Source organism: Anopheles merus, chromosome 2R, assembly GCF_017562075.2.
Source record: "Anopheles merus strain MAF chromosome 2R, AmerM5.1, whole genome shotgun sequence".
Lineage (NCBI taxonomy): Eukaryota > Metazoa > Arthropoda > Insecta > Diptera > Culicidae > Anopheles > Anopheles merus.
The window spans coordinates 24,351,755-24,374,874 of NC_054082.1; the positions used below are offsets into that span (position 1 = coordinate 24,351,755).

Genomic DNA, 23,120 nt, shown 5'->3' on the forward strand with positions numbered 1-23,120 from the left:
TGAAGGACATGAAGGGTTCCTTGCAGGATGCAAACGATTGGTGGATGGAACGATGAAGGATGCAAATGAGAGGAGAGCGAGAGAAGATGAAAAAAAAAATAAGGAGACGGGGAAAACCGACGGGGAAAAACCAACACCACGCGAACTGTTAACGAATTAAAAGCAACAAACGCGAACTGAAAAAGAAAAAAACGGTGTGTCCTACCATCCCTCTCCACGGGCGCGTTGCTAAGAAACTCACCCCGCCCCGGGCCTCCTTGGATGGGTCTTGAAGAAAACACCAACAGGGCTGTTCGGTTCTATTTGCTTCGATCAGCCAGCCAGTCAACACGGCCACTGCACTAGGAGTAGGTTGTTACTCGTTGCCTTTTTTAATTTCTTCTTTTTCTCCTTCTTTCCAAACCCAGCCAAACCCTTCCACTGGGGAAAAGTGGAAGAGGAAAACGCAGGGAGGGAGAAAAAATTAAAATCTTTAAAAAAGACTCGCCCATCAACTCTCGCTCCCCGGCAAGTGAAAAAGGGTTCTTTCTAGACAAGCCAACTAAAGAGTGTGTGTGAGAGAGAAGGAAAAGGACTGAAAAAAAGTGTTCGCGACGACGCAGAATTATGCGTAAATTTTTCGCTTACGCACTCGGCAGGATCGCTCGCTCTCTTTCTATCGCCATCCCTTTTTTCTCATTTGGTCTATGCAAGATACTTTTTTTTCTTCTTCGGCCACCCCTTCGCCAAAATCGATTGTGGAAAGGGGATGGAAATTAAAACACCCAGCCTCAGCGCCATCAACCACAAAGGGAAAAAGTTTTTCCTCTCCTTGCCTAAAAGGGGCGTAAAAAGAAAATTTTGAGAAAAACTTCATCTGATCACTTTTTGATACACTAAATACTTTTCTCTACTTCCCAGCACGAAACTTCTCAAACACTGCACACACATGCAGTCCATGTGTCCAGTTGCCCAACTCACACGTTTGCAACGGCCACGAAAGGCATTCGCGGCGTTTGGCGCGCTTCCGACTGCAATCATTCCCCAGTGCCGCGTTTCATCATCCATCATTTAGCGCCGGCTCGAAGCAACGCCAGAGCTCGGCACCGACACGCCAAACCCTGATCTCCTAGCGCGTTCTCTTGCGCGTGAAGGTATGCAGCATGAATGCTTCGAACGAAGGGGAAGTAATGACGATGGCAACGATGATGATGATGATGGTGATGACGGTACAAGCATGCGGTTGAAATCGATTGCGTCTGTGTACGGGGCAGGGGTGCACGATCGGGCGCTGGCGTGTGTGTTTGTGTGTTGGTAAGCAGTGAAGGAGAGGGAGAGACAGTTGCGCTCACCAACCCAAGGAAACATTTTGGACCTAGCTTGAACAAAAACTGGGCTGTCTTGCTCTATCTTCTATACCGCACCTGCTTGCACTCATTTGCAAGCGTTAAAATATACTCTCCCGATTTCATGTTCTCGCGAATTGCCAGCTGCTGTAAGAATGTATGAGTGAATGTGCAGCGTTTTTCTCTGTGCTTCCTCTTCTCCTCCCTCTTTCGTACCCCCTTCTTCCATCGATCCGATGCGCGATTCCTGATTCGACCGCGCAATAACATTTGTAAGGTTCCGCCGCAATGAGATACTGTACGAAAATATATACAACGATTTCATTTCGCATCAGTGGTCCACACGGAACGCCGATACCCCAAACACCACCGGCCAAAGTCAAATTCTCGATATTGGCGGTGACTGATGAATGCGTCCCTCCCCACTCCTTGTCAACTTTAATTCACATGCTACATCTCCTCCCCTCTCCCCTTCACTTAGCACTCATACATATGAAATTCTAGAGAGTGGGAGACCAGGGAGAGGGAGAAGATCAGCTTTTTCGCTCTCTCAAAAAATAAGTCCAAAATTGTCTGCCTTTGGGTACCAGTTTGGGTACTGAGATAGGGCCCCATCTCAAGTCCATAGTTTTACCCATTCATCGCGTTTTGGTCGTTTGGGAATGTGCCAATGTCAAGGAGAGGAGAACGCAAAGAGAGAAAAAAATGCGGCTGAGCGAGAGAGAAGCTAACGTGCCAGCGGTGGATAAAAAAGCCGAAAAAAGGCCTGCAGTGCATTTGTATGGGCAAACTTTTTTATCGATGCACCAGCATGTAAACGGGTAGGCAAGGGTGTCTTCTACTGGGAAATTTGTGTGTTTTTTATTGATTTGTTTCTATCGAATCTGCAAATTGTGGAAAGCTTGTTTGTAGGAGCAGACCATAACTCACTGAAATGAATGATTTTAAACAAAAGAAACAGATTCTTCATCAATGAAAAGAACCAGGACACTAACATTATTGTAGTATAGTTTATTTTTACACTTGATCCTTACAATTTTATTGATTGGACAACTTTTGTTTAAAGTCAGCTCAATACTGCTTCAATTGCCAAGGGGTTTTAATTTTACCCTCAACAGAACAGCTGGGTGTTTTAGAAGCGCTTTTCGCACCAAATAAAACATAAACAAAATGAATTATAGATAATTTGAAAAAAATCAATCAAATAAGACACAAAAGAGGAGCTTTAACGTATCATCACAACCATGAGAAAAAACATATAAATGTAAATTTCAAAAATAACTAAAGCTTCATTCAGCACTGACAAAAAAATACACTCTCATAGGACTATTAAATCAATCCAATGCAGACAATTACCATCGAAAAGCCACACCAAAGAAAAGGTAAATAAAAATGTAGCAAAAAAAACTAATCACACTTGTTAACATCACTTGCAAACAAATTGTTCTTTTCAATTGTTTTTTTTATAAAATAAACAACAAAAAACTTCACAAAAACAGATAGTTACAAAAAAGTGAATCTTTTTTTTAACAAAAAAAAGTATCAAAACATTGTAAGTAAGGTGCCACTAGAGCGGATTAGAAGATGTTTTGGTTTTTTTGAGTACGCACGTTATTCCCCTTTTTTAGGACTGCCGAGTAGTGCCAGCCCTTGCAACGATCGTCATCGGTTCCACTCTCTCTCTCTCTCTCCCTTTCATATTCCCCCTCTCTAATTACCACACTATTAAGCGAGAGATTTGCTCTCAAAAATGCACGTAAAATTAAAAATAGAGTGAAAGAGAGCAAAAAGGCACATTTTTTACTCTCTTCTTCGAAGTGTTTTCTCGGCAAATGAGCACTCACACAGCCAGTAAAAAAATGTCAGCTTTCTCTTTCGCTCTCGCTCGCACCTAACACATTTCTAACCAGCATGCTAACTCGCTCACTCACTCATAGCCATGCCGATAGAGAAAGAAAAAAAAAACACCACACCAGCAAAACAATTCGTTCCCTCACACACGCGCTCTCTCTCTCTCTCTCCCGTGCTCGACAGCTTTACACATACACACAGCGACCAGAGATTCCTGAAACGTGATGCGAGATTAAAAATGTGCGTGAATCGTGAACCGAAAAAAAAACGGAGAGCGGACCCCTGCTACCGACCGAACGAGCGAGAAAGACAGAGCATACGTGTGTGAGAGAGAGCGCGCGAGCACGACCAAAAAAGAGAGAGGCCCAAAACGCTAGCCGAATTTTTTCCAAACCTTTTGCCCTCACACACGCGCGTACACTAGAGCACGGTGCGGTGCGAGCACGCTCTAAACGCACACTCACACCGTACCTTAGGCCAGCAGCAGCAGCAGCAGCAGCACCAGTGGCAGTAGCAGCTTGCGCCGATCCCAACACCGGGAGAGCCCGTTTGTTGAACAACAACTGTGCGATTCGCAGCACGCACCACCTCTGCACGGAGCGAAGCCGTCGTCATCGTCGTTGCCGTTTTACCCGCGCCGCCAATCATCGTCGTCATCATCGTCGTCAGCCGGGACGGCGCGAGTTCAGCTTCATTTCGATGTAACTTTCCGACTTTCATGGACGTGCGTGTCGTCGTCGTTCCGGTACCGGTGTGCTTTGCGGGAAGCTGCAGTGTTTAGTGTCTAAAATTGGTGGTGTGCAGCGCGTTTCTACTGTTTTTTTTACTTTCGTTCAGTTTAGTTCCCAAAACATTTGGCCATATTTTGGCCCTCGCTCGGAAAAAAAGGCAGAGCAGTTTTTATTTTTCGCCCTCTGTTTTGGGTAGCAGTTTTTCGTCGTTTTTCGTCGTTTTTTTGGGTTTCGTTTTGATTTTGATTTTCCCCCGCGTGTGCTATGTGAGTGGTCGTGAACGGTGTAAAGAGTGTTTTTTTTTTGTTGCTTTCGCCCATCGAAGCATACCTTTTGCTGCATTTAAGGGCCATTTCTGTCAATCGATCGAAGCACACGGTGAGTTATGGGTGGTGATGTGTGGGTTTATTTTTTTAAAGCAGTGCGTGTGACAGTTCTTCACCTCACCTTAGCGCGTTTTCCCAACCAAAAAAAAACAATCGAGAGAGAGAGAGAGAGAGAGAGAGAGCGAAAAAAACCCTCCGATAGGCAACAGTGAAACTACGAATAGAGCACTAGGGAAATGAAAACAAAAAAGACGGACAGAGCGCGGCAGCGCAGGCCACGATGGACACGAGGGAAGGCTTTGGATTTTCGGCCAGCGCTCAGCGGTCAGCAGAACCAAGTGCTTTACGCTTGCGTGAGTGCAAAGCGTTCACCGTTTTACACAAAGTGACATTTCGTGCGCGCATCCCCCTGCGTGCTCGTGTGCGTACGTGCGTGCGTGTGTGACTAAAAATCCGAGTGAAAATGCATTGCTAACGGCACAGTGCGTTATGTAGTTCACTTTTTTTTGGTGTCAGAAGACAATAACAACAACAAAGAAAACCCCAAACACGTGTATGTGTATGACTTTTTGAATTGCGGAAGCTATGTGCGTGTATGGGTGTATGGGTGTCAAAAATTTCGGGGCAAAAAGTTTTTCCCATTTTTTCCACCCACCTTAAAAAAAAGAAGAAAAAAAAATCCCCCGTTTTTGCTCCCCGCGTCCCGGGGACCATTTCGAAACTCGGGCTCCTCGAAGGGGGTGTGTGTGTGTTGCATCGGAAGTGTACCGTGACTGATAATAGAAGAGTGGGGGAGGCCGTTCGTTGGGTGGGTGGTGGTGAGGGCCGTTTTTTCCGCCATCTATCCATTTCGTTTCCCTGGCGCTCTTTTTTTTTCATTTTCGTTCGCTCTTCTCTTCATCCCGAGTCATCGCCAGCGGCTTTGTTAGTTTTTGGCAGGTTTTTTCGCCGCTTGTCAGTGGGTGGGCCAATGGATGGGGGAGGAGGAAGGGTGGGTTAGATTTTCTGCGTGGAAGTGAGCGGGGAGAAAGGGGGGTTTAGATGAAGCGACTTGCACACACACACATACATATACACACAGCCAGCGCACCCCCGCAAGCCTCTGTGTGTATGTGTGCATCGTGTCGTTTTTTTTCTGTGCAAACTATGTTTATGTGTATGTGTGTGTGTGTGTGCATGGGATTTTTTAAATGCTGCCCGTGCACCGCGGTGGAAAATTCGGGCCCGAAAACGTGCCTCCCGGCTGCCCCTTTTTCCGTCCCTCTCCGCGGCGCACGCACTTGTCGACCTTCCCGCTCTAACACCCAACCCAATCTCAGGCACGTCTTGTAGAGTAGTTGTAGCAAACTCTTTCTTTCCCTCTTTCTCTTACTCACGTTCGGAAAATACCTTTTGGTAGAAAAAAAAAATACGCTGGTCGCCGTTGACGCCGTCAGTGCCAAGCTGTGCGGGCATTTTCGGATATGTCATTCGAGGTTTCATCATCATCGTCATCATCTTCGGCGTCCGTTTGCTCGTCCAATTCCACAACGTCCCGGGCGAAAAAAAAGGTTGGGGAAAAGGATTTTCCGCAAAACCACCCAGCAACCAACAAAAAAAAAATGAAAAGTCGCCGAACACACGATCGGACACACTTTATGTGCAACTCCTCGTCGTCACATAGGTTTCCCCGTCCGCGTTTCAAATTTGCCTCAAGCATCCGCTTTACCGTTTCCTGGGGGGGGGGGGCGACCCAGGTAACGGACGGCATAGTAGGCTCTGCTTTTTAGCACCCTTTTGCTTCGTTTGCTTGCCCAATGGATGAGGTAGAGCGCTGAAGAGGGGGGCCGTTTCTGCTGGACCGGTTTTTTGACAATTTTCGGTACGGGCTAGGGCTGGCTATGGCCCGTCCGATCAACGCGGGAGTCTCGACTCCCCCCCCCCCCCGCGACCCCGTCGATTGCTTCCGGAAAGTCAAACTTTTTGCGCGCGCGACCGAAAAAAAAGAAGAGAAAACCCTCTTCAAAAAACCCCCCCGACCACACCACCCACTCAATACACACACACACACACTCACCAATTTGCACACTCCAGCATCGTGCACACACAGAGAAGGCAGGGAAGAGAGAGAGAGAGAAAGAGAGGAGCATGCAGCGGCTGCTGCTGCTGCTATCTGTATGTGTGTGTGTGCGTGTATTTTAGACACCGCGTTTTTTCGATTTTTTGGAAACTCCACCAGATCTAGCAACCAACGGTGTGAGGGCCCTCCGCTCCCTCCCCCATCTAGCGCGAACGAACGAAAGATAGAGAGGGGGGGGTGGCATCGCACCTGCCAAAGTGGGATGGCAACAAACACTTGGGCACACGGGAGGAGGGTCTAGGTCGTCGCGCGGGGTGAAAAAAGGGTCTGCCCCCAGGAAGGAGAAGGGAAAAGGAAGGGAGGGCGGGGGTGAAGAAATAAAAACCCAAAATTCACGCAACCCACGCGAACGACCCATCTCCTCACGGGTTGGCGCGTGCATTTTTTTTCGGTCGTTTGGCTCTCTCTTTGCCTCTCTCTCTCTCTCTCTCATGCTCTCTCTCTCTCTCTCTCTCTCTCTCTCTCTCTCATGCTCGCTCTCGTGTGTTTAAAAAAAAAGGGAAATAAGGGATGGGTACCAGGTAGGATGGGGTTAGACGCGCCAAAAAAAAAAACACGCAACAGCAGCAATGGTTAACGCGCGCGCAGAGGGTGACGTCGTGACAACGCGCGTTTTTTTTTTCTTCTTTCCTGTACGCGCTATGAAAGAGGCAGGCCAGTAGGGCACGGGGGGGATGGGGAGCAGGTTCTCCTTCGACAATTTCCGATAACACACACACACACACGTATCCCCCTGTCTCAAAATAACGCCACTTTCTTCTCTTTCTCCCCCTTGCAGACGTTTGATGAAGAGACGCAACGCCGAACATCATCGACACACCCGCGCTGGCAAATAGCCGAAAAAAGAAACATTCGTTTTGAAGAAAACGAAGAAAAAGAAAAACGTCCTCCTCCTCACTACACTCCGCCGGAAAGTAGTGAGACGTACGTTGTGTGTGAATTTGTGTGTGTGTGTACGTATGTGACAAGTTAGTGACAAGAGGTAAAAAACCCCGTTGTGCCGCGGAAAGAAAGTTTGATGCGCCGAAGACAAATCACGTAGCAAAGGTGCAACAACAACACTAAAAAAAACCAATTCATAGCGGAATATCATCCCTCGAAGGGGGTGGAAGTAAGAAAACAAAAGGCCGGAAAAATTGACATTTTTGTTTTTGGAAACGTTCCTTGACAAGCGCGCGCGTGCGAGACGTTAACCGTTTGCACAAAACATTCAGACAAATTGCAGGGAAGGAAATTGTAGTGAGTTTTGTGCGATTTTCCTCATTTTGTATGTGTTTATGTGTGTGTGTGTGTGCGTGTAGTGTGAAGTAGTGCTTTGCGCTTGGTGGTGAAAAGGTGCGTGCGGTGAAAACAAACCCCGGTGGGAGCGGTAGCGGTTTTTTTTTTGGCGACACCACGGATCCACGCAACGGCTCCAAGATTCTCTCGCTACAGCATCCCTACCACCACCATCATCCGAACGCGGGCAGCACGCTGGAGGGCAGAACGATCGAGTACCGGCCCGGTGGCGGGCTGGACTACCACAACTCGCCCCTGATGGCGGAGATACCGACCGGGGACTACAGCCACATCCACCGGTCGATCGATCAGCTCCGCTCGATGAACGAGCGGGGCGTGCTGGGGCAGCTGAACGCGCTGCAGCACGCGGCCGCCGCCGTCGGCAACGGGACCGACCTGCGGTCCGCGCTCGTCCACGACTACAAACCGTACATTAGCGATCTGCGCGCGAACGCCGCCAACGATCGGCTGATCGACTATGCCGTCGTCCAGAAGCACCATCACCACCATCAGCAGCAGCAGCAGCAGCAGCAGCAGCAACAGCAGCAACATCAGCAGCAACATCAGCAGCAGCAGCAGCAGCAGCAGCATCCTCACCAGCAGCAGCAACAGCACCATCAGCACGCTCCGCCACATCTGCTGGACGATCGAACGGGCAACAACAACAACAACAACAACCATGAAACCGATCTGCGCATGGTGGAGGACCACAAGCCTCCGCACTACAGTGCCCCGTCCACGCCGCCCACACCGCTAGCGATCGTCGAGACGCAGATGGCAGAGCCGGTGAAGGTAAGAAGCATCTCCTTATTGCGTTTCCTCCAGTGAAGAATCCTTCCAGCAACTTTTCAAACGCCAATTTGAGGTCCCCCCGGGAGTGGCGGATGTGTGGATTACTCTCAGCGCGCCCAAAACTCTAAACTCTCCCCTCCCCCCATTCTGTCGCAAGCGAAACGTGTCGTTTGCGTAATTAACACCATCTCAGCGATGGGCCAGTTGGAAGGCATCAGTAATATAGATGCCTCCATCACCAGCTCGTACCTCAATTAAGCGGAATAATCTCCTAAGAGAGGAAAGCCGAGCTCCGTGTCGTTGCTGAATCGATGCTTTTTAATAGGGTGTGTGCACAAGTGATCTACTTCTTAGTGGGACAATCTGAAAAATGATCACTCCACAGAAGTACATTCATTAGCGGGCACTGAAGCAACCGCGGCTGACCCATTGAGCAGCAGCAGCAGCAGCGGCAGCAGTTGGTTTTGATTAATTAACATTCACCCAACTGTCCGATTAAAAGAGTTTGGGGAATGTGTTTTTTTTTTCGGAAATAATTACCCATCGCACATTCGTTATCATTCCTCTTACCGTGGTGTAGTAGTAGTGCTGCCCCCCCCGATCATGATGGGATGAGCCTTTTTGCTGACGTATGTGTTGCTTGTTTTGCTCTGTCCGCTTGCGTAGTTTTGCTGTGTGATGCTTCACTCGTGCAATTGCGTGAGTGTTGATTGATTTTTTTTCTTCTGTGTTTGTGTTTTTTTTGGCCGGGTTCATTTTTCATCGAACCCACGAACATTAGTTATCAAAAACCCCCGGAAAGAATGAGTGTGCGGATTCGGTTGGATGCTCAGCAGCGCATCACGTGCACGTGCGGTGACAAACGATCGGAGACAGTGCATACGGCCTTTTTCTATCAAAACCACGGCCAGTCCCGTACCCTTGCAGCCTAGTGTATGACGCAAACTGGCGGGCAATTGAGCCCGAACCTTTCTTGTGACGGGTGACTTGTTGTGCGGCTCCGGGCCGCGGGTGTGTTTGGAAAGAGCTAGGGAGCAGCAGCGCCAAAGATCTAAGGCCCCAATACTCACCCCCAAAAATGCGTGCTGTTGATAATGAGTTGAGTACAACTGTCCCCGGTTCAAATGGATCAAACCGGATCGCGCTGAACCACAACTTGCAACGGCCCTCAAAAACAGTCCCCGGGGGGTGGGAAAATGCCGCCCGATAAAGTGATTAGCAGCGCTCGCAAACCGGGCCGTGGAAAATCCATGCATGGCGGCCACAGTAGCTCCTCCTACAAACGCTCCACACGAGCAGGCTGCGTATTGTGGTCGTATGCCAAGCGCGCCCAACCGCGCGCCATATTTGCAACCAATGCACCCCGATGCTGTTTGCTGCGCTTTGCGCGCGCCTGTGTAATGTTATGCACTTCCCCCCTCCCTCCCTTACTCTTTCGGGGTGAGAAAACAGGAGGGACTGACCATCATTGCGCAGTGTAGCAGACGCACGTATTAAGACGTACTTATTGTAAGAAATAGGGGAATGTTGTTGTTGTTTTTTTTGTTTGCTTGCCTTGCAGCCTGCACTTCAATGTATGCTTTATCGATTTTCATGCTAATGGAAGCCGAAGCATGCTGACTCGAACTGTTCTAGCAATAGTGCCCCACACACACACACACACAGCAAGGGGGGAAGGCCTAGGCCTAGCTTTAGTGCGGTGATCGTGCAGCGGTAAAAGCGATAATTAGCATATTTTAATTATAATTACCTACAGCGCCAATTCGCAACAAACGCTCACACACACACAAACAAATGGAGGGAGGGGGTTCTGTTTCACAGTCTGCTTTCTTCTCACAGGCCCAGGCCTAGCGAATGAAACAATGAGTGAGAGTTTGTGCGCATGAAAAGTGCAGGCGCCCGCGCGATAGAGCGGGAAGGGCAACGCAACAATGCGCAGCGCCCTGCCACAATGCTTGGAGCCATTGCATCGGAGGGCACTTGTTGTTGGGGGGAGAAAAACAACAATGGGCGGAGTTCCTAATCCTGTGGTCCAACAACAACAAAAAACCGCTTCCTGCCCCTACTGCGTGGAAGGACACGCATTGCTCTGCTTTGCGTTTTAACTGGCGCTTTAATCGGTGGCTGGTGGGCCCAACTCGGGCACAGCATTTTTTCTCCGCCCACTGGGAAAAACGGGCTGGGAAATGCTGCCTTTTGGAGCACAAAACAAAACAAAACAAAAAACAAACCATTTGAAATTTCCCATCCCAGAAGCCTGCACGAGCCTATTGTATACTTAACCGAGCCATGCTTGGAGAGGTCCTTCGGTGCCCGCTCTCTGACGCCACCAGAGCCGCCCGCTGAGATCCATCCATGCGATGCGGGGCTGCGGATCTCTCCCCCCCCCCCCCTTCCCCAACGGGGCACAGGGATGGGGAAGGGCGGAGTCCGATGATTTGCACGCTAATTAATAATCCAAATCCCGATATCATGCAATCGGCCATAAATCTTTGCCGGCCGAGTGTGTTCCGTCTTTCCGTTTGGGCGGCCGTTCTTTCGCCGTCACGAAACCGACTGCGCCAAATCACGCGTTACTCGCTAGGCTGGAGCCTTGGTGGTGTTGTGCTTGGCTGAATTAATTAGCTTAAAACGCCTGGTTAAAACAGAAATGAGCTTCTCCAGCCCATTCCAGGGTGGCGCTCCTCTAGGGGAAACGTACTGGCGTGGGGTGTGGTTGCTTTGTAATGGCCATTGCGTGTGCCCCCGATGCGTCAGAAATGCGTGCATCTTCCGATAGAGAGTACCTTCACCCCCCCCCCCCCCCTCTCACCGGGGGCAGTGTAAATCTTCATGCCGGAGATCGTGGTGTGGTGATGGTGTGTGCGAACGCACGTTTCGACCAATCTGCATATTACGATCCCTGGTCATGACATTTCCCCCCGCTCGTGACATCGAGGAACTCTATGTCGAGCGCACGCTTTTTGGGGGGTCCTTCCAGCACACGATGGAGCCGATGACGACGGAACACCCCGACCAGGCAAAAGAGAAGGGACGCTTCTCGGTGCGATGATGTGTACATCCCCACGACCGGCACACAACCCGTCCCCGTCCAATGCCAACTACGGCTAGGAAGTGAAGTTACGGGTGCCGAACGCACGAACGCCGCGAAACCCACTCGACCAAACACTCCTAATCAACGTCAATTTTCGGTGGGAGAGAGGTAGGGGATGATCGTGTAGATCTCTAGATCTCCCCGGCACAGTGTCACAGCCAGCGCTCGACAAAACCCGGTCATTAATGGATTTTGTGGATCTCTAGGTCACGGCGAATTGGAGGGTTTGGAAGTCGCAAGCCGTCGTCCCCCCGAATGCAGAGAACGACACGACGCCGTCTGACCTCGCCGTTTGGCGCGGATTTTTGGAGATCGTTTGCAACACGCGATCGGCGTTAACGTTGTGCGCACCCGTGAACGCATGCGGAAGTGTGAACTTGGAGACTTGGGGCGGGGGGGACTAATTTAGCGCCAAAGGTTAGCGCAGCCGCGCTGCATGCTGTGCGCGAATGCTCTGCTTTTGGCAGGTTTTTGGGGAATTTGATGTAACCTTGAGATGGACTTGAGCCGCCTCATCCAGACGCCGATCCCTTACGCAACGGAGGCACAGTAGCATCACTGTCTTCCCTCCGTTTGAAGCAACACTATCGCACCCTTTTTTAACTGTGTTTTTACCGAACCGAAAGAAGCAAACAAAATCCGGCCCTTTTCAGCAAATCGTGCCCAAGCAGACTTCAGGCGACACGGCTTCGTTTTCCACGCCTTTGCGTCCCTCCGATCCGGTCTGCTCCAACGTCTGCTCTAATGCCACCGAAAAGTGAGCGCACAAAAAAAATAAAAAAACGAAGAAACAAAACCCTAACACACACACATCTACAAACAGAACCTCCGAAAACCTTCTCCACAGTCAAAAGGGAATTGGGCATGGCGGCTTGCCGGCAGTGAACCGGTCCTTTCAGGGTCAAGATGTTGGGATCACAGCGCTGCCGCCGCCGCCGCCACGGCGAATTCCGCTGCTTAGCCGAGGTGTCACGCTCGTGCGCAGTAGTTTCGGGGTGCGTATAACTGTGACGCTGACCGTCGGTGTGCGCGCGAACATCGGGCCCAATTCGTTCTAATCGTTGTTTCGTTTGAGGTTTGAAGAAGTAGTAAATTCGGTTTGGTTGACGTTGTTTTAAAGATCCGCGTAAAGACACTTTTTTCCGCACGACTGTCCACCGTTACGTGCCAATGCTCTTCTACTCGAGCTTTCTAACGTGTTCCAGGAATTGGTTTACAGAGAATAAAAAGATTACTGTAGATTACAACCCCGTCAAACAATGGTCCTCCGACATGATCGCTCCCTCCCCACACCAAGTGCTTCAGGGTGCCCCCGGTTGCATCATCGCATGCACCCGAGCAGGGCAAACCTTGAACCCCCCGCCCATCTTCAGCTGCTGCACTTTTCGGGGTTGCTCGCTGCACGCTCGACCGGAAATTGCGCACTGATTTGGTGACAACAATCTGTGCAAGAGCGTAGCAGTGGGTGCTGCTGGCCAGCTCATTAAACGCTAAAAGCCGCTGCAGAGGCACGAGGGAAAGAAAAAAAACCCCGACACACACACACAGATTAAATAAATTTCGCGACAAACGGTGACATTGTTTCGGTTGACTGATAGCGTTGTGCATTTCTTTGGGTTTCTTTGGGTGGAAGATGGTAAAGGAGTCGGGTTTTTTGTTGGACATTTTTAGAAATCGGACCCTTTTTTTTGCAACGCTCATCCGGAACTCTATCAGCTGCAGGTTCAACACTCGCGGGTTTATTAACTTCGGAAGTTTCTTGCGTTCTTTTGCGATCAGAGGGCAAAAAAAACGAGAAGTTGTACACGCCGGTGTCGGTCCCTTTTGTGCCAATATAATTAAGGCCTCACTTGTGCCAGCGTGTTTGTTTTATGTGCTTCCACTGTACACATATTAAAGTGCAGCTTTAACAAATCGATGGTTCTGTGTGTGAGTTTGTGATTATCGCTTTAGAGTGAGCGCTTTCCTTCTTTTTTTTGTGTCACATTTTGCTTCTGTTGTTCAACCGCTCCATCAACAACCACTGGCGATTTTCAATCAACCAGAAAGCCTAATCAGCTTTGTTCTGGTAACCACATGCACACACACACACGGACACACACGGAAAACGCGCAACAAACTACAAATGCGCGCTGTGGGTTGGCTGCACCCCGGGGGCGGTGTCCCCGGAGACCCCGGATATTTGATTTTTATTTTTAATGTTTTATAATTTACAATTTTTGCTCGGCCCAAAACCACGGGGAAGAATGCGCGCCGGGGTCGGGTGGTTGGTTTTGTGTTGCCGCATGAACGGGTGAATGCATAAAATTTTAATTTCCCGCAATCACAATCGCATGAAAAATCACATGCTCCACCGAGCTCTCTCTCTCTCTGGCTCGGGTGCGTGCTGGCCAGGCGACGACATTTGGCTGCGGTTTTAGGACCCCGTTCGGGCATGACATATCGGTTTTCCCTGGTGGTGGTGGTGGTGGTGCTGGCGAGGAAGAACAAATGATGTTATTAATAAATGTAGTGTTCTCTACGCCCCATGTCCGGCTGCTGCCCCAGGCTTTGCCGCGTGCTGAAAATGAAGCTATATGTTATTATTATAATTTTTTTTTCTTTGTGTGTGTACCTCCCGATCTCCATTTTCTCTATATGTTTACGCGTGGTTTGCGGTCATAATCGGGGTGCTCCCCCGCCCCCAATTCTAAGCTTTTTAATTAAATCAATTATGAAGCTGGCTGGGTTGTTCGTATCGATATTTATTGTTCCGATTGATGATCGGCAACCAACCGGGCGAGCGAGTGGGTTGACTTTTTGTGGTACAGTGTGGGGCTTGCTAAAAATGCATCCAACTTTTTTTTCCTTTTTTTCTAATTGCTTGACTAGCATTGTGGTTTAAAACAGCAACGAAATGCGCAACGTGTCGGAAAACAACTGAACCATCATCGGAACCAATCGCCAAACGTGAGCAAAATGCAACATTCAGTGTTGCCCACGGTAGGATGCGTAGGAAAAGGGACCAAATAAAGAAGTAGAAAAAAACACACACAAAACCACCACCATCACCACACTTTGATGCACACGTGCAAAACACGTTCCCGGGCCGGAAACGAAACCAACCGGAGCCAATCTGCGGTCGAAAAAATGCACCCACAGGTCAAAGGTTGCATTGCTGCATGCGGTGGTGAGCAGCATGGGAGGTTGATGAGCAAACACAGAAAAAACAAAACAGGATTCTGCATAAAAGTGCGCTGAGGTGTGGTGCGTGTGGTGGTTAAATGCATCAGGTAGTGAGGTAAAAATACTATGTGTGTGTGTGTGTGTGTGTGGTTTGGCGAGTTTGATTCCGATCCCGGTGATCGGTGGAAGGAGGGAAAAATCACACTCATCACCATTTTTATTATGTCGCTCTAGCCCGTCAGCAGCAGCAGCAGCAATCACAGCAGCAGATTTCAGAGGGTGTTGTGTGGTGGAAAATGGAAAACAAAACAGACAAAACAGACCAATTGCGAAAAATAACTCCACAGATGCCAATGGTGGTGATGACCAGTGTGCGGTGTGTGTGTGTACATCATTATTGTGTTTTAGCATCATCAACCGCGATACAAACATTTTGTGATTTTATAACACAACACAAAGCAAAAAAAAAAAAAAGTATGACAGCCCAGGGTGGACAGGACACACCATCTATCACACCTGCCTGGGATGATTGTCCCCCCCAGGCGTGAAGCGAGAAGGCATAATTGTGATCTCTTCTTGTGAGCAAAATATGGAAAAATCGTATGAAAAATGATCACCATCAACATAATGGTCTGATTCTTCACATTAAATTGCTTGATATTTCGCATTCCAATGCAATTGAACATTTTCTCTTCTATTTGCAACAAAACACTGCTGCACACACACAGTTTGGGCTGTATTTTTTTTAGCAAAAAAGCGACTGCCCGCGATGGGCCTGATTAAACTACGCGAGCCGGGGGGAAAAATGGTGGTTCTACTCCTCTAACCCCACACCACACCAAACCATAAACGAATAATAGAAAAATCTATCATTTAAAAATGCACCCCAGCCGCCAGCCAGCCTCTCGGCTTGCATATCGCCATGCAGCGAATGCAAAAATACAAATCAAATAACACAGAATATAACTAGTCACACACACAGGAGGCTGCATAAAAAAGGGAGGAATCACAGCAGCATAAATGCATTCATTTCTAGTAGTTTTTTTTTTCCTTTTTTTTGTTTCCGCCATATTCACGCAACCGAACTGATTGAACACATATCACAAACCAGGCGTTAGTAAAGGTTTACTTTTTTTTTAATTGTTCCGCCGCTTCATGTGGTTAGCGACAACAAAATACTGACGAGCGTGTGTTTTTTTGCACGTTTGGCTTGCGCAAACAACAAAAGACAAAAAAGTGCAATCTTCAAACATTTTTGCCCACCGTGCGGGAGGGAAAGGGGATGAGCATAAAAGGGGGGGGGGGGAAAGAGCGGAAGGAGCAGTGTGTTGTGGTGAGTGATAATGTGCTTTTATGTTTGATGGTTTAGCAAATGCTGTATGTAATCGATTACTGGGTATTGGGGCGGGTGCTTGTGCAATAATTGATTCTGGGGGAGATTGTTATGCAAAAAAAACCTCTCTACCACAAACACACACACGCACAAACGACTATTGTATGATTTTATCCAGTAGCGGGGGGGGGGGGGGGGGGGTTTGATAAACAATTGCTTAATATTATCATGTTGTGATTGAGCGGTTCGTTTGTTTGCCTTTTTTTTCCTTCTAATTTCGCTTCAATCGTGTTCTAATGTTTGTTTTTTTTCTCTATTTCATTTTTTTTTGCAGAGATACGGAAAAGGTCGTAAAAAGGTATGTACATGATGGTTAGCAAATCGTTTGCTGCTCTTAAATTATAACTCCTCAAATTACCGCAAGCCGCCGGCCTGCACCCTAGCAAATGCACCTACTGAGCAGCCCGTCGTCGAATTCAAATAGGATGTAAAACAAATCGTCAGCGTTACAGTTTCGCATCCAAATTATACCTTTTAGCTGATAATCTAATTGAATCGACCCCACACCAAACGCCAAACCCAAACTCAAACTCGAAAGCCATCTCCTTTCCCTCGATCCGGTCCTGGTCCTTTCCTGGCTGACATATTTATGACGCGCCCTCTGATGGGTCCCCGCCGTGTCTGCTTAGCATATTGCTGTTGCTGTACATCTTTTCGCAATTAGTCGTACCTGCCCTGCCTGTGTGTTCGCTGCTCGCGCCGGGGATCCCTCTCCTCACACAAACAGGTGATTGGCGCTACTTTGGACAGCGTGGTGTGTCCTGAACCGCTCGCCGATAATAAATGATGATAGAGGCACCTGAGCAAAGTTTCGCCCGCCAAAAGCACACACACTCACAGGACGATTCACCACATTTCTGGGGCGATGAATCTGCTCAGAAAACCCGTAGCTTCCATCTGCCCCTTTCCCTTTCCCCCTTTGCCAGTGTGTGTGCTGATTGACAGTCAGCTGGTCCGGTGCAGCCCGGTCGCGAGGACACCGCCCATTAAGCTTTCTCCTTCTGGTGGAGCCTTTTTCTTTTTTTTGTGCAACCAACACCCTTACCCAAAGGACGGGTGAAAGGCTCACGAGTAGAAAAGCGGCAGCGATCAGCGCGATAACACGTGATACGCAAATTGTACGCTATCAAAAGACGATAATTCTTGCTCACCACCAACCATCCAGCAGTTTTCTTCCGCTTTTGCGCACACCAATTCCGTCCTGTTTTGGTGTCTATCTTTTTTGGGTTTTCCTTCTTCCTTGCTGTCTTTGCCTTTTTCCCACACGCAAAAAGGAAGCTTCTACTGTTGCGCCTCTTGCGCATGTGTTACTTTAGTGATATTGCGCACTTGTTTGCGCTTTTTAATGAGGTTCGTAATTTTTCATCATAATCATCGTCGTTCGTCCACTGGCTTCGCTGGAAAAATTTAACATTAGTTTGCTCGAGAACAACACGGGTGCAGCAGGGACATGGGAGCAATCGAGCCCCGGCAAACGGTGAATCTAACAGCAACGATCAACCGAACCGGGGAAAAAGAAGTTGTCAGCGAACTAATGTTTATGATTTCATCGCCCAAATGTTCCGAGTCGATGTCGATTGTTGGGTCCCTATCGTACGTGTGCACCCTTTAGCGCTATCGGTGATGTGTTCCCCCGCCGAACGCGCAACCAGATCGGATGGGAAGCATTTTAGGGGCTTTAAAACTTAATTACCTTCACGCACTCAATTTGCACTCATCGGCAAGATCGGTGTTAGACATCGGATGCGTATCGGTTTGATTTCCACAGTTTCAACGCTCTGTCCCCGCTTGACACTCCGCTATTGCCCGTTCGCCGTCAGAGCCGATCGATGCAAGAGCCGTCAGAGCCGATCGAGCAACAGCGGCGGGGATCCATGGCGTGTGTGTGTGTGATGGTGGGTATGATTTATGGGGTGCACTGTTTGCTGTTTTTCTCCTTTCCTTTAGCATGCACGCAGCGAAGGCAGATGCAAAAGGGCTACCACCGTGACCGGTGGCTTTCAAGATCACACACTCACGCGGGTAATTGCAATGGCGGCCTCCCCGGTGGTAGCCGGCCTCCCCGGTGGTAGCCGGCCTCCCCGTTTCGCTGGACATGTTTATGACCATGGGTGCGCGTGTGTGTCCCTTCAGTTTTTTTTCTCGCTCGTTTTTGCTTGCTGTCGGGGACTTCAGTCCCAAAACACACGAGAACCCATGCTGATCTTCATTTGGGTTTTTTTGCTTGATTTATGCATTTTGGGGGCAGTTTTTTTTTGTTGCTTACCACGCGGTAGCCACGCTTTCGGTTCGTTCGGTTCGTTCGGGTGGAGCAGTAAGGCAATGTTCCCTTTTTCGTCCTGCCTGTGTGCCGCTGGAACGAAACGAAACACGACACGCAAGGAAAAACAGGGATGACCGAAAATGTGATCCGCCATTTGACACGTGTTTTCAAGCTAACGGATGCATCGCACGTGAGAAAGCGTTTACGGCACGAAGGCGCGCTCAGGGAAGAATAGGCGGCCACAAAACGCTTATCCTAACTTTGGCTTGTTCTGGTGGTACTAATTGCCTGCCCAGAAAGAAATGCAGAAATTGCACACTTGATATCATTTTCGAAATCTTGTTCCATCCTTTTTGGATGAACTTTCGTGACGTATTCAGGTTCGTGTCCTGATGCCACTCTCCGCCAGTAACGATCGCCAAATCTCATTAAGGCCAATGGCGTACCCGCAACCACGCAACGCGCGGACTTTTGTGTACAAAGATCATTAACTCCCGATCAGCACACACAATACACACACACACACACACCCGATACAACCACAAAAAACATATGTTCTCTACCCCCCCTCCCCCCTGGAAGGAGGACGTACGCCTCTTCCCCCCTTGTTGTCGCCCCGGAAACGAGCTGACGTGTGTATCATTAGCTGTTGTACGTACGCCGCCGATATGTTTGTGTTATAATTCAATTTACGCTTTCGGTAGTGTGTCTTGCGTGTGTTGTTTTTCGGCAGTAAAGCAGCGACAAATGATAATCGCTGCCCGCGTTGTTGTCAGTAGTGTAGATGCAGCAGAAGCGAAAAACGGCGCATTATGATGGCATTGGCAATTTTCACTCCCATTCGCCGCGGCCCAATCGGAGCGTGTGTATGTGTGTGTGTTGTCTTTTGCTGCTGATGCAGCACTCGAATAGGCGAGGTAAGGGTGCTAATAACTTCCAACACAATCGATTTGCACAAAACAAACGTAACACGCGGGGCGCGAACACTCAATGGCGCCAGCAAGTCAAGCAACAAGTGAATGAACCCCACCAGCCTGCGTCCCTCCGGACCGTGGCCGCTTGGATGACACTCTGGGGAGGGGGGTGGGGGGGGAGAGCGCGAGGGGGTTGCGAAGGAATTGGGGAACCATTGCGGGGTTCTGTGAATACATTATCCGCCTGCTTGTTGACTTGTTGAAAAATGTACGTCAATCGGTCTCCTTCAAGATTATCCCTTCGAGGGAACAGGGAGCTCTTGGGCAGAAGCTGCTTTGCGTTACTTGTACATTTGCTTAATGAATCATACTACTATCCCGCGGGTCTCGGCGCGTCGCCAAAAGAGCGCGTGCACACATGCTGCCACATGCCACTGGTGGACACACAACAACACACATTTTGTTCTAGCCGGAGCTGGTTTAGGGGATGGCAATTTACACATTTTCCTGCCAAGTGTGCCAATTGCAAAAAAAAAAGGGATAAAGAAAACGACACACACTCGCAGACAAGTTTTGCCTACTTCCGTCACTCCGGGGTATTATGGTTAATTGCTTTACGGCCGGCTTAATAGAGGAGGGCTGCTGCCGCGACATAATTCCGCCCGGCAAAGGAGACTTCATCGTGCCCCATGCGCATGAGCTCTCGCAGAAGAGACGGTATGAATGGTGTGCTTTCTTGCTGGTGGAAGATCTCCATCGCGTTAATGGAAAGCGTTTTGTGGAGGCGCTATGGAGCGTTTGTTTGTTTGTATTTTTTTGTTTTTTTTTTTTTTTGTCACTTGTCAATGTGATACAAAATTGGCATTCTAAGAACGTTTGTGGAAGGTGTGTTTTTGTAGTCTGATCTATGCTAGCAAGATAAGAAGAAGGCATTTATTGTAGGACGTTTTAGGTGAATTTTTGAAATAGAATAGAACACGTAAAACATGGAAATTGTAAAAGTAAACACACAAGAAGATGAACAGGATTAGTAAGTGTTAAAAGTAGCTCTATAATAATGATAAACATCAACGGATTAACAAAAACATGCACAAATCGAGAAGAAAAAAGCAAACAAAAAGCTGTAAATTATACAAACAAAATAATAATACTTCCACTGCAACCGTTTCAGCCAGCTTAGGCTTCCAGTATTTGTTGCAAATGACATAATAACATGCTTTCAATCATTAAAAGAGGTTTTAAAAGTCTGTTTTACAATCAATCCTTCCCAAACCACGATCCAAAAACTCTTTCCACCGCCAAGTCAAGCGAGAACGAGACGGGAGAACCGTACGTGTGCTGAACCTCGACAGAGAACCGCCGATCGCAGCATGCGGTGATGTTGTTCCCCCCCAATATGCGCATTCACAATTCCCATGCCTGCCCATGTTGCGCCGGGGCTCTCCGCTTCACGTGTGTGCATCGACCGTCTGGGAGTGTACGGGCCGGTGCCATCACCCCCCCCCCCCCTCAACCAAGATATCCCACCGAAAACCACGCACATTACGTCAGCCACACGCTCTCTTTGTCGGTCAGTGGCGGTGATTCTATCTCTGCTTCTTCTTTTTATTGCCGTTTGTGGTTCGGCCCCAAAAAACGCTCCCGCGCGCTCGTGTATGTGTGTGTGTGTGTGCGGAAGAACCTTCCCCGCTGATGGATGGATGGATCGGGGTGGGCTGTTTTGTGGGGGGAACGGTGGGGTTGCCTCACTCGATCACCTGCACTCCCCCCCCCCTGCTCCCTCACCCCCTCAACGCACAACGCGCAACATTGTAGCGTGTATCAAAATCTGATGGTGACAAAGAATCGCTTTATTTTTTTGTTTGGCGCTCCTCGCTGGTGGTGGTAAAAATGCAATTTTCGGCAGGGGTTGTGCATGTGTGTGTACACGCGCTTGATAGTGCACAGGCAGGTTGGGAAGGGAAGGAGAGGGACACACACAAAAAAAAGAGAGAGAAAGAACACAAAATAGCCAAAACTATCAAAGCAGGCAGCGCAGCAGCTCCGCTTTTATTTTTTTTGGTTATGTGTGTGCGTCTGGGATGGGTGAATGCGTTTTTTGGTAATCTAGCCGCGACCTCCTCCTCCCTCCCCAACCCGTAACTCACCCCCTCTCTCTCTCTCTCGCTCGCCCATAATCGTTCTCTCGTTTTACCTTGTTGTGTATCAGCTCTCTCTCTGCATTGACTGTGTGTGGTTGTGTATGTGTTTGTGTATGCGTTTGATGAGATTTTTCTCCAACCCCGCGTTTTGCGACGGGAGCAAAAAGGTACATAAAAGTGCGGGTTTGCCGTTTTTTTTTATTTGTTTGGCACGCCGTTTTAGGTGCTGCACGATGATGACGATGATGATGATGACGGGTGAGACGTTACGAGGGTTTTACCGCTAGGGGTGGGCAGCGCTGCCACGCACGCATATTGCAATTTTGGGAAATGCAGTTTTTTGGGGTGTTTTCAGCGATTGGAACCGTTCGTGCAATGGTAAACCCAAAAATTGCATTTCCTTTTAAGGGGGATGCACGTGTGCACCCGGGGGGGAGGGAGGTACGTTTTTGGGCAGAAGCTAACAACAGAAGGAAAAAAAAACCGAAATCTCATCTCACCCCCTGCGTTTTTTTTATTTTTTGGGTTCGTTTTCGGTTTTTTGAGCTACAAGTGACAGTGTATGTGCGCGCGCGCGCGCACACGCATACACACATACACACACACATTCGCTTGCCTTACCTTTCGACTAACGGCAGCAGCAGCATTAGCATCACCGACCAGCAGCAGCAACCATAGAGCGCGCCAGCAAGAGAGAAAGAAAGAGAGTCAGAGCGACAGAGCGTGGGACAGAGAAACAGACATACACGCGGGCGGGGGGTCCACCACTACAAGCGTATGTTGTGGGGTGGTTGGTAGTGTTTATGGGAAGAATGAAACGGGTTCACAAGAGAAAAAAAAAACCGCACACACATTTTTTGGCAGTTTTTCCTTTTTTTCTCTCTCTCTCTCTAGGCGCTTGCTTTCGTTGTGTTTTTTGTCTCGCTGGGTTGCATTTGTTCGGGGCGCCGCTGTCGCGCATGAATGATGCGTTGGTGTTTAGGGCCGCTTTCGTTGGGGATGTGAGGTGGGATTTTTTTCAAGTTTCGCCTACCTTTTTCCGAAACATGGGGGGGGTGGGTGGAGTGGGAAGGCGAGGGCGCACGTTGACAAGCGCGGCGGTGGTGCGGATGAAAAGCTTCGAAACGACGAGACACATTCGCGCGACACGCAAGTAGTAACGCCAAGCATTAACAGCAGCAACAACCAAAAAAAAAGGGCAAACGAGTCAGAAGACGAACAAGAAGTAGAAGCAGAAGAGGAAACACAACATCAAAACGAAAGTGGAGGAGATTCGCTCTTGTCGATTGGGAGTGTGCGTTTTTTTTTCTTCTTTTCTCGCGAGGCTTTTGCTGCCGTCGTCTTTTTTCTTTCTTTCTTTTTTCGCTGTGTTTGGGAATGGTTTCTTTTTCTTCTCGTCGCGCTTTTTTTTTCATTAGTTCGCGCTCGCGGGTCTGCGGGCGGTGTGTCCGTATACGCGTGTGTGTGTGTGTGTGTGCCTGTATATATATTTATGGAGCGAAAAGCACGTGTGCGTGTGTGCAGATTTTCGCGGTTTTATGCATTTTTTGAAAGGGAGCGAAAGAGAGCGTGAGAAAGGGTGATGGGAGGGGGAAGGGAGTGGTGAGGCACACAGAAGGGCAGTGAGGGTTGTTCCGTAGCGCGTTTTTTAAGACTTGATGATGGAAGGGGGGGAAACAGAGGAAAACCTTCAACGTGGAAGTTTGAGCATTTCTTTTTATTTTTTCG

General features: G+C 48.8%; 1 protein-coding gene across 2 annotated transcripts in view; it reads left to right on the forward strand.

The window, feature by feature from the left end:
- Window positions 1-3,584: 3,584 nt before the first annotated feature.
- LOC121588011 (zinc finger protein squeeze) overlaps window positions 3,585-23,120 on the forward strand; it is a 32,854-nt gene continuing 13,318 nt past the window's right edge. Inside the window, exons 1-3 of one of the 2 annotated variants that reach the window (XM_041905474.1) lie at window positions 3,585-4,285; window positions 7,131-8,422; window positions 16,349-16,372. In XM_041905474.1, the coding sequence (XP_041761408.1) occupies window positions 7,889-8,422; window positions 16,349-16,372 (558 nt within the window). In that variant the 5' untranslated portion in view covers window positions 3,585-4,285; window positions 7,131-7,888. The remainder of the gene's footprint in view (window positions 4,286-7,130; window positions 8,423-16,348; window positions 16,373-23,120) is intronic. The other variant, XM_041905475.1, reaches the window with a different exon arrangement.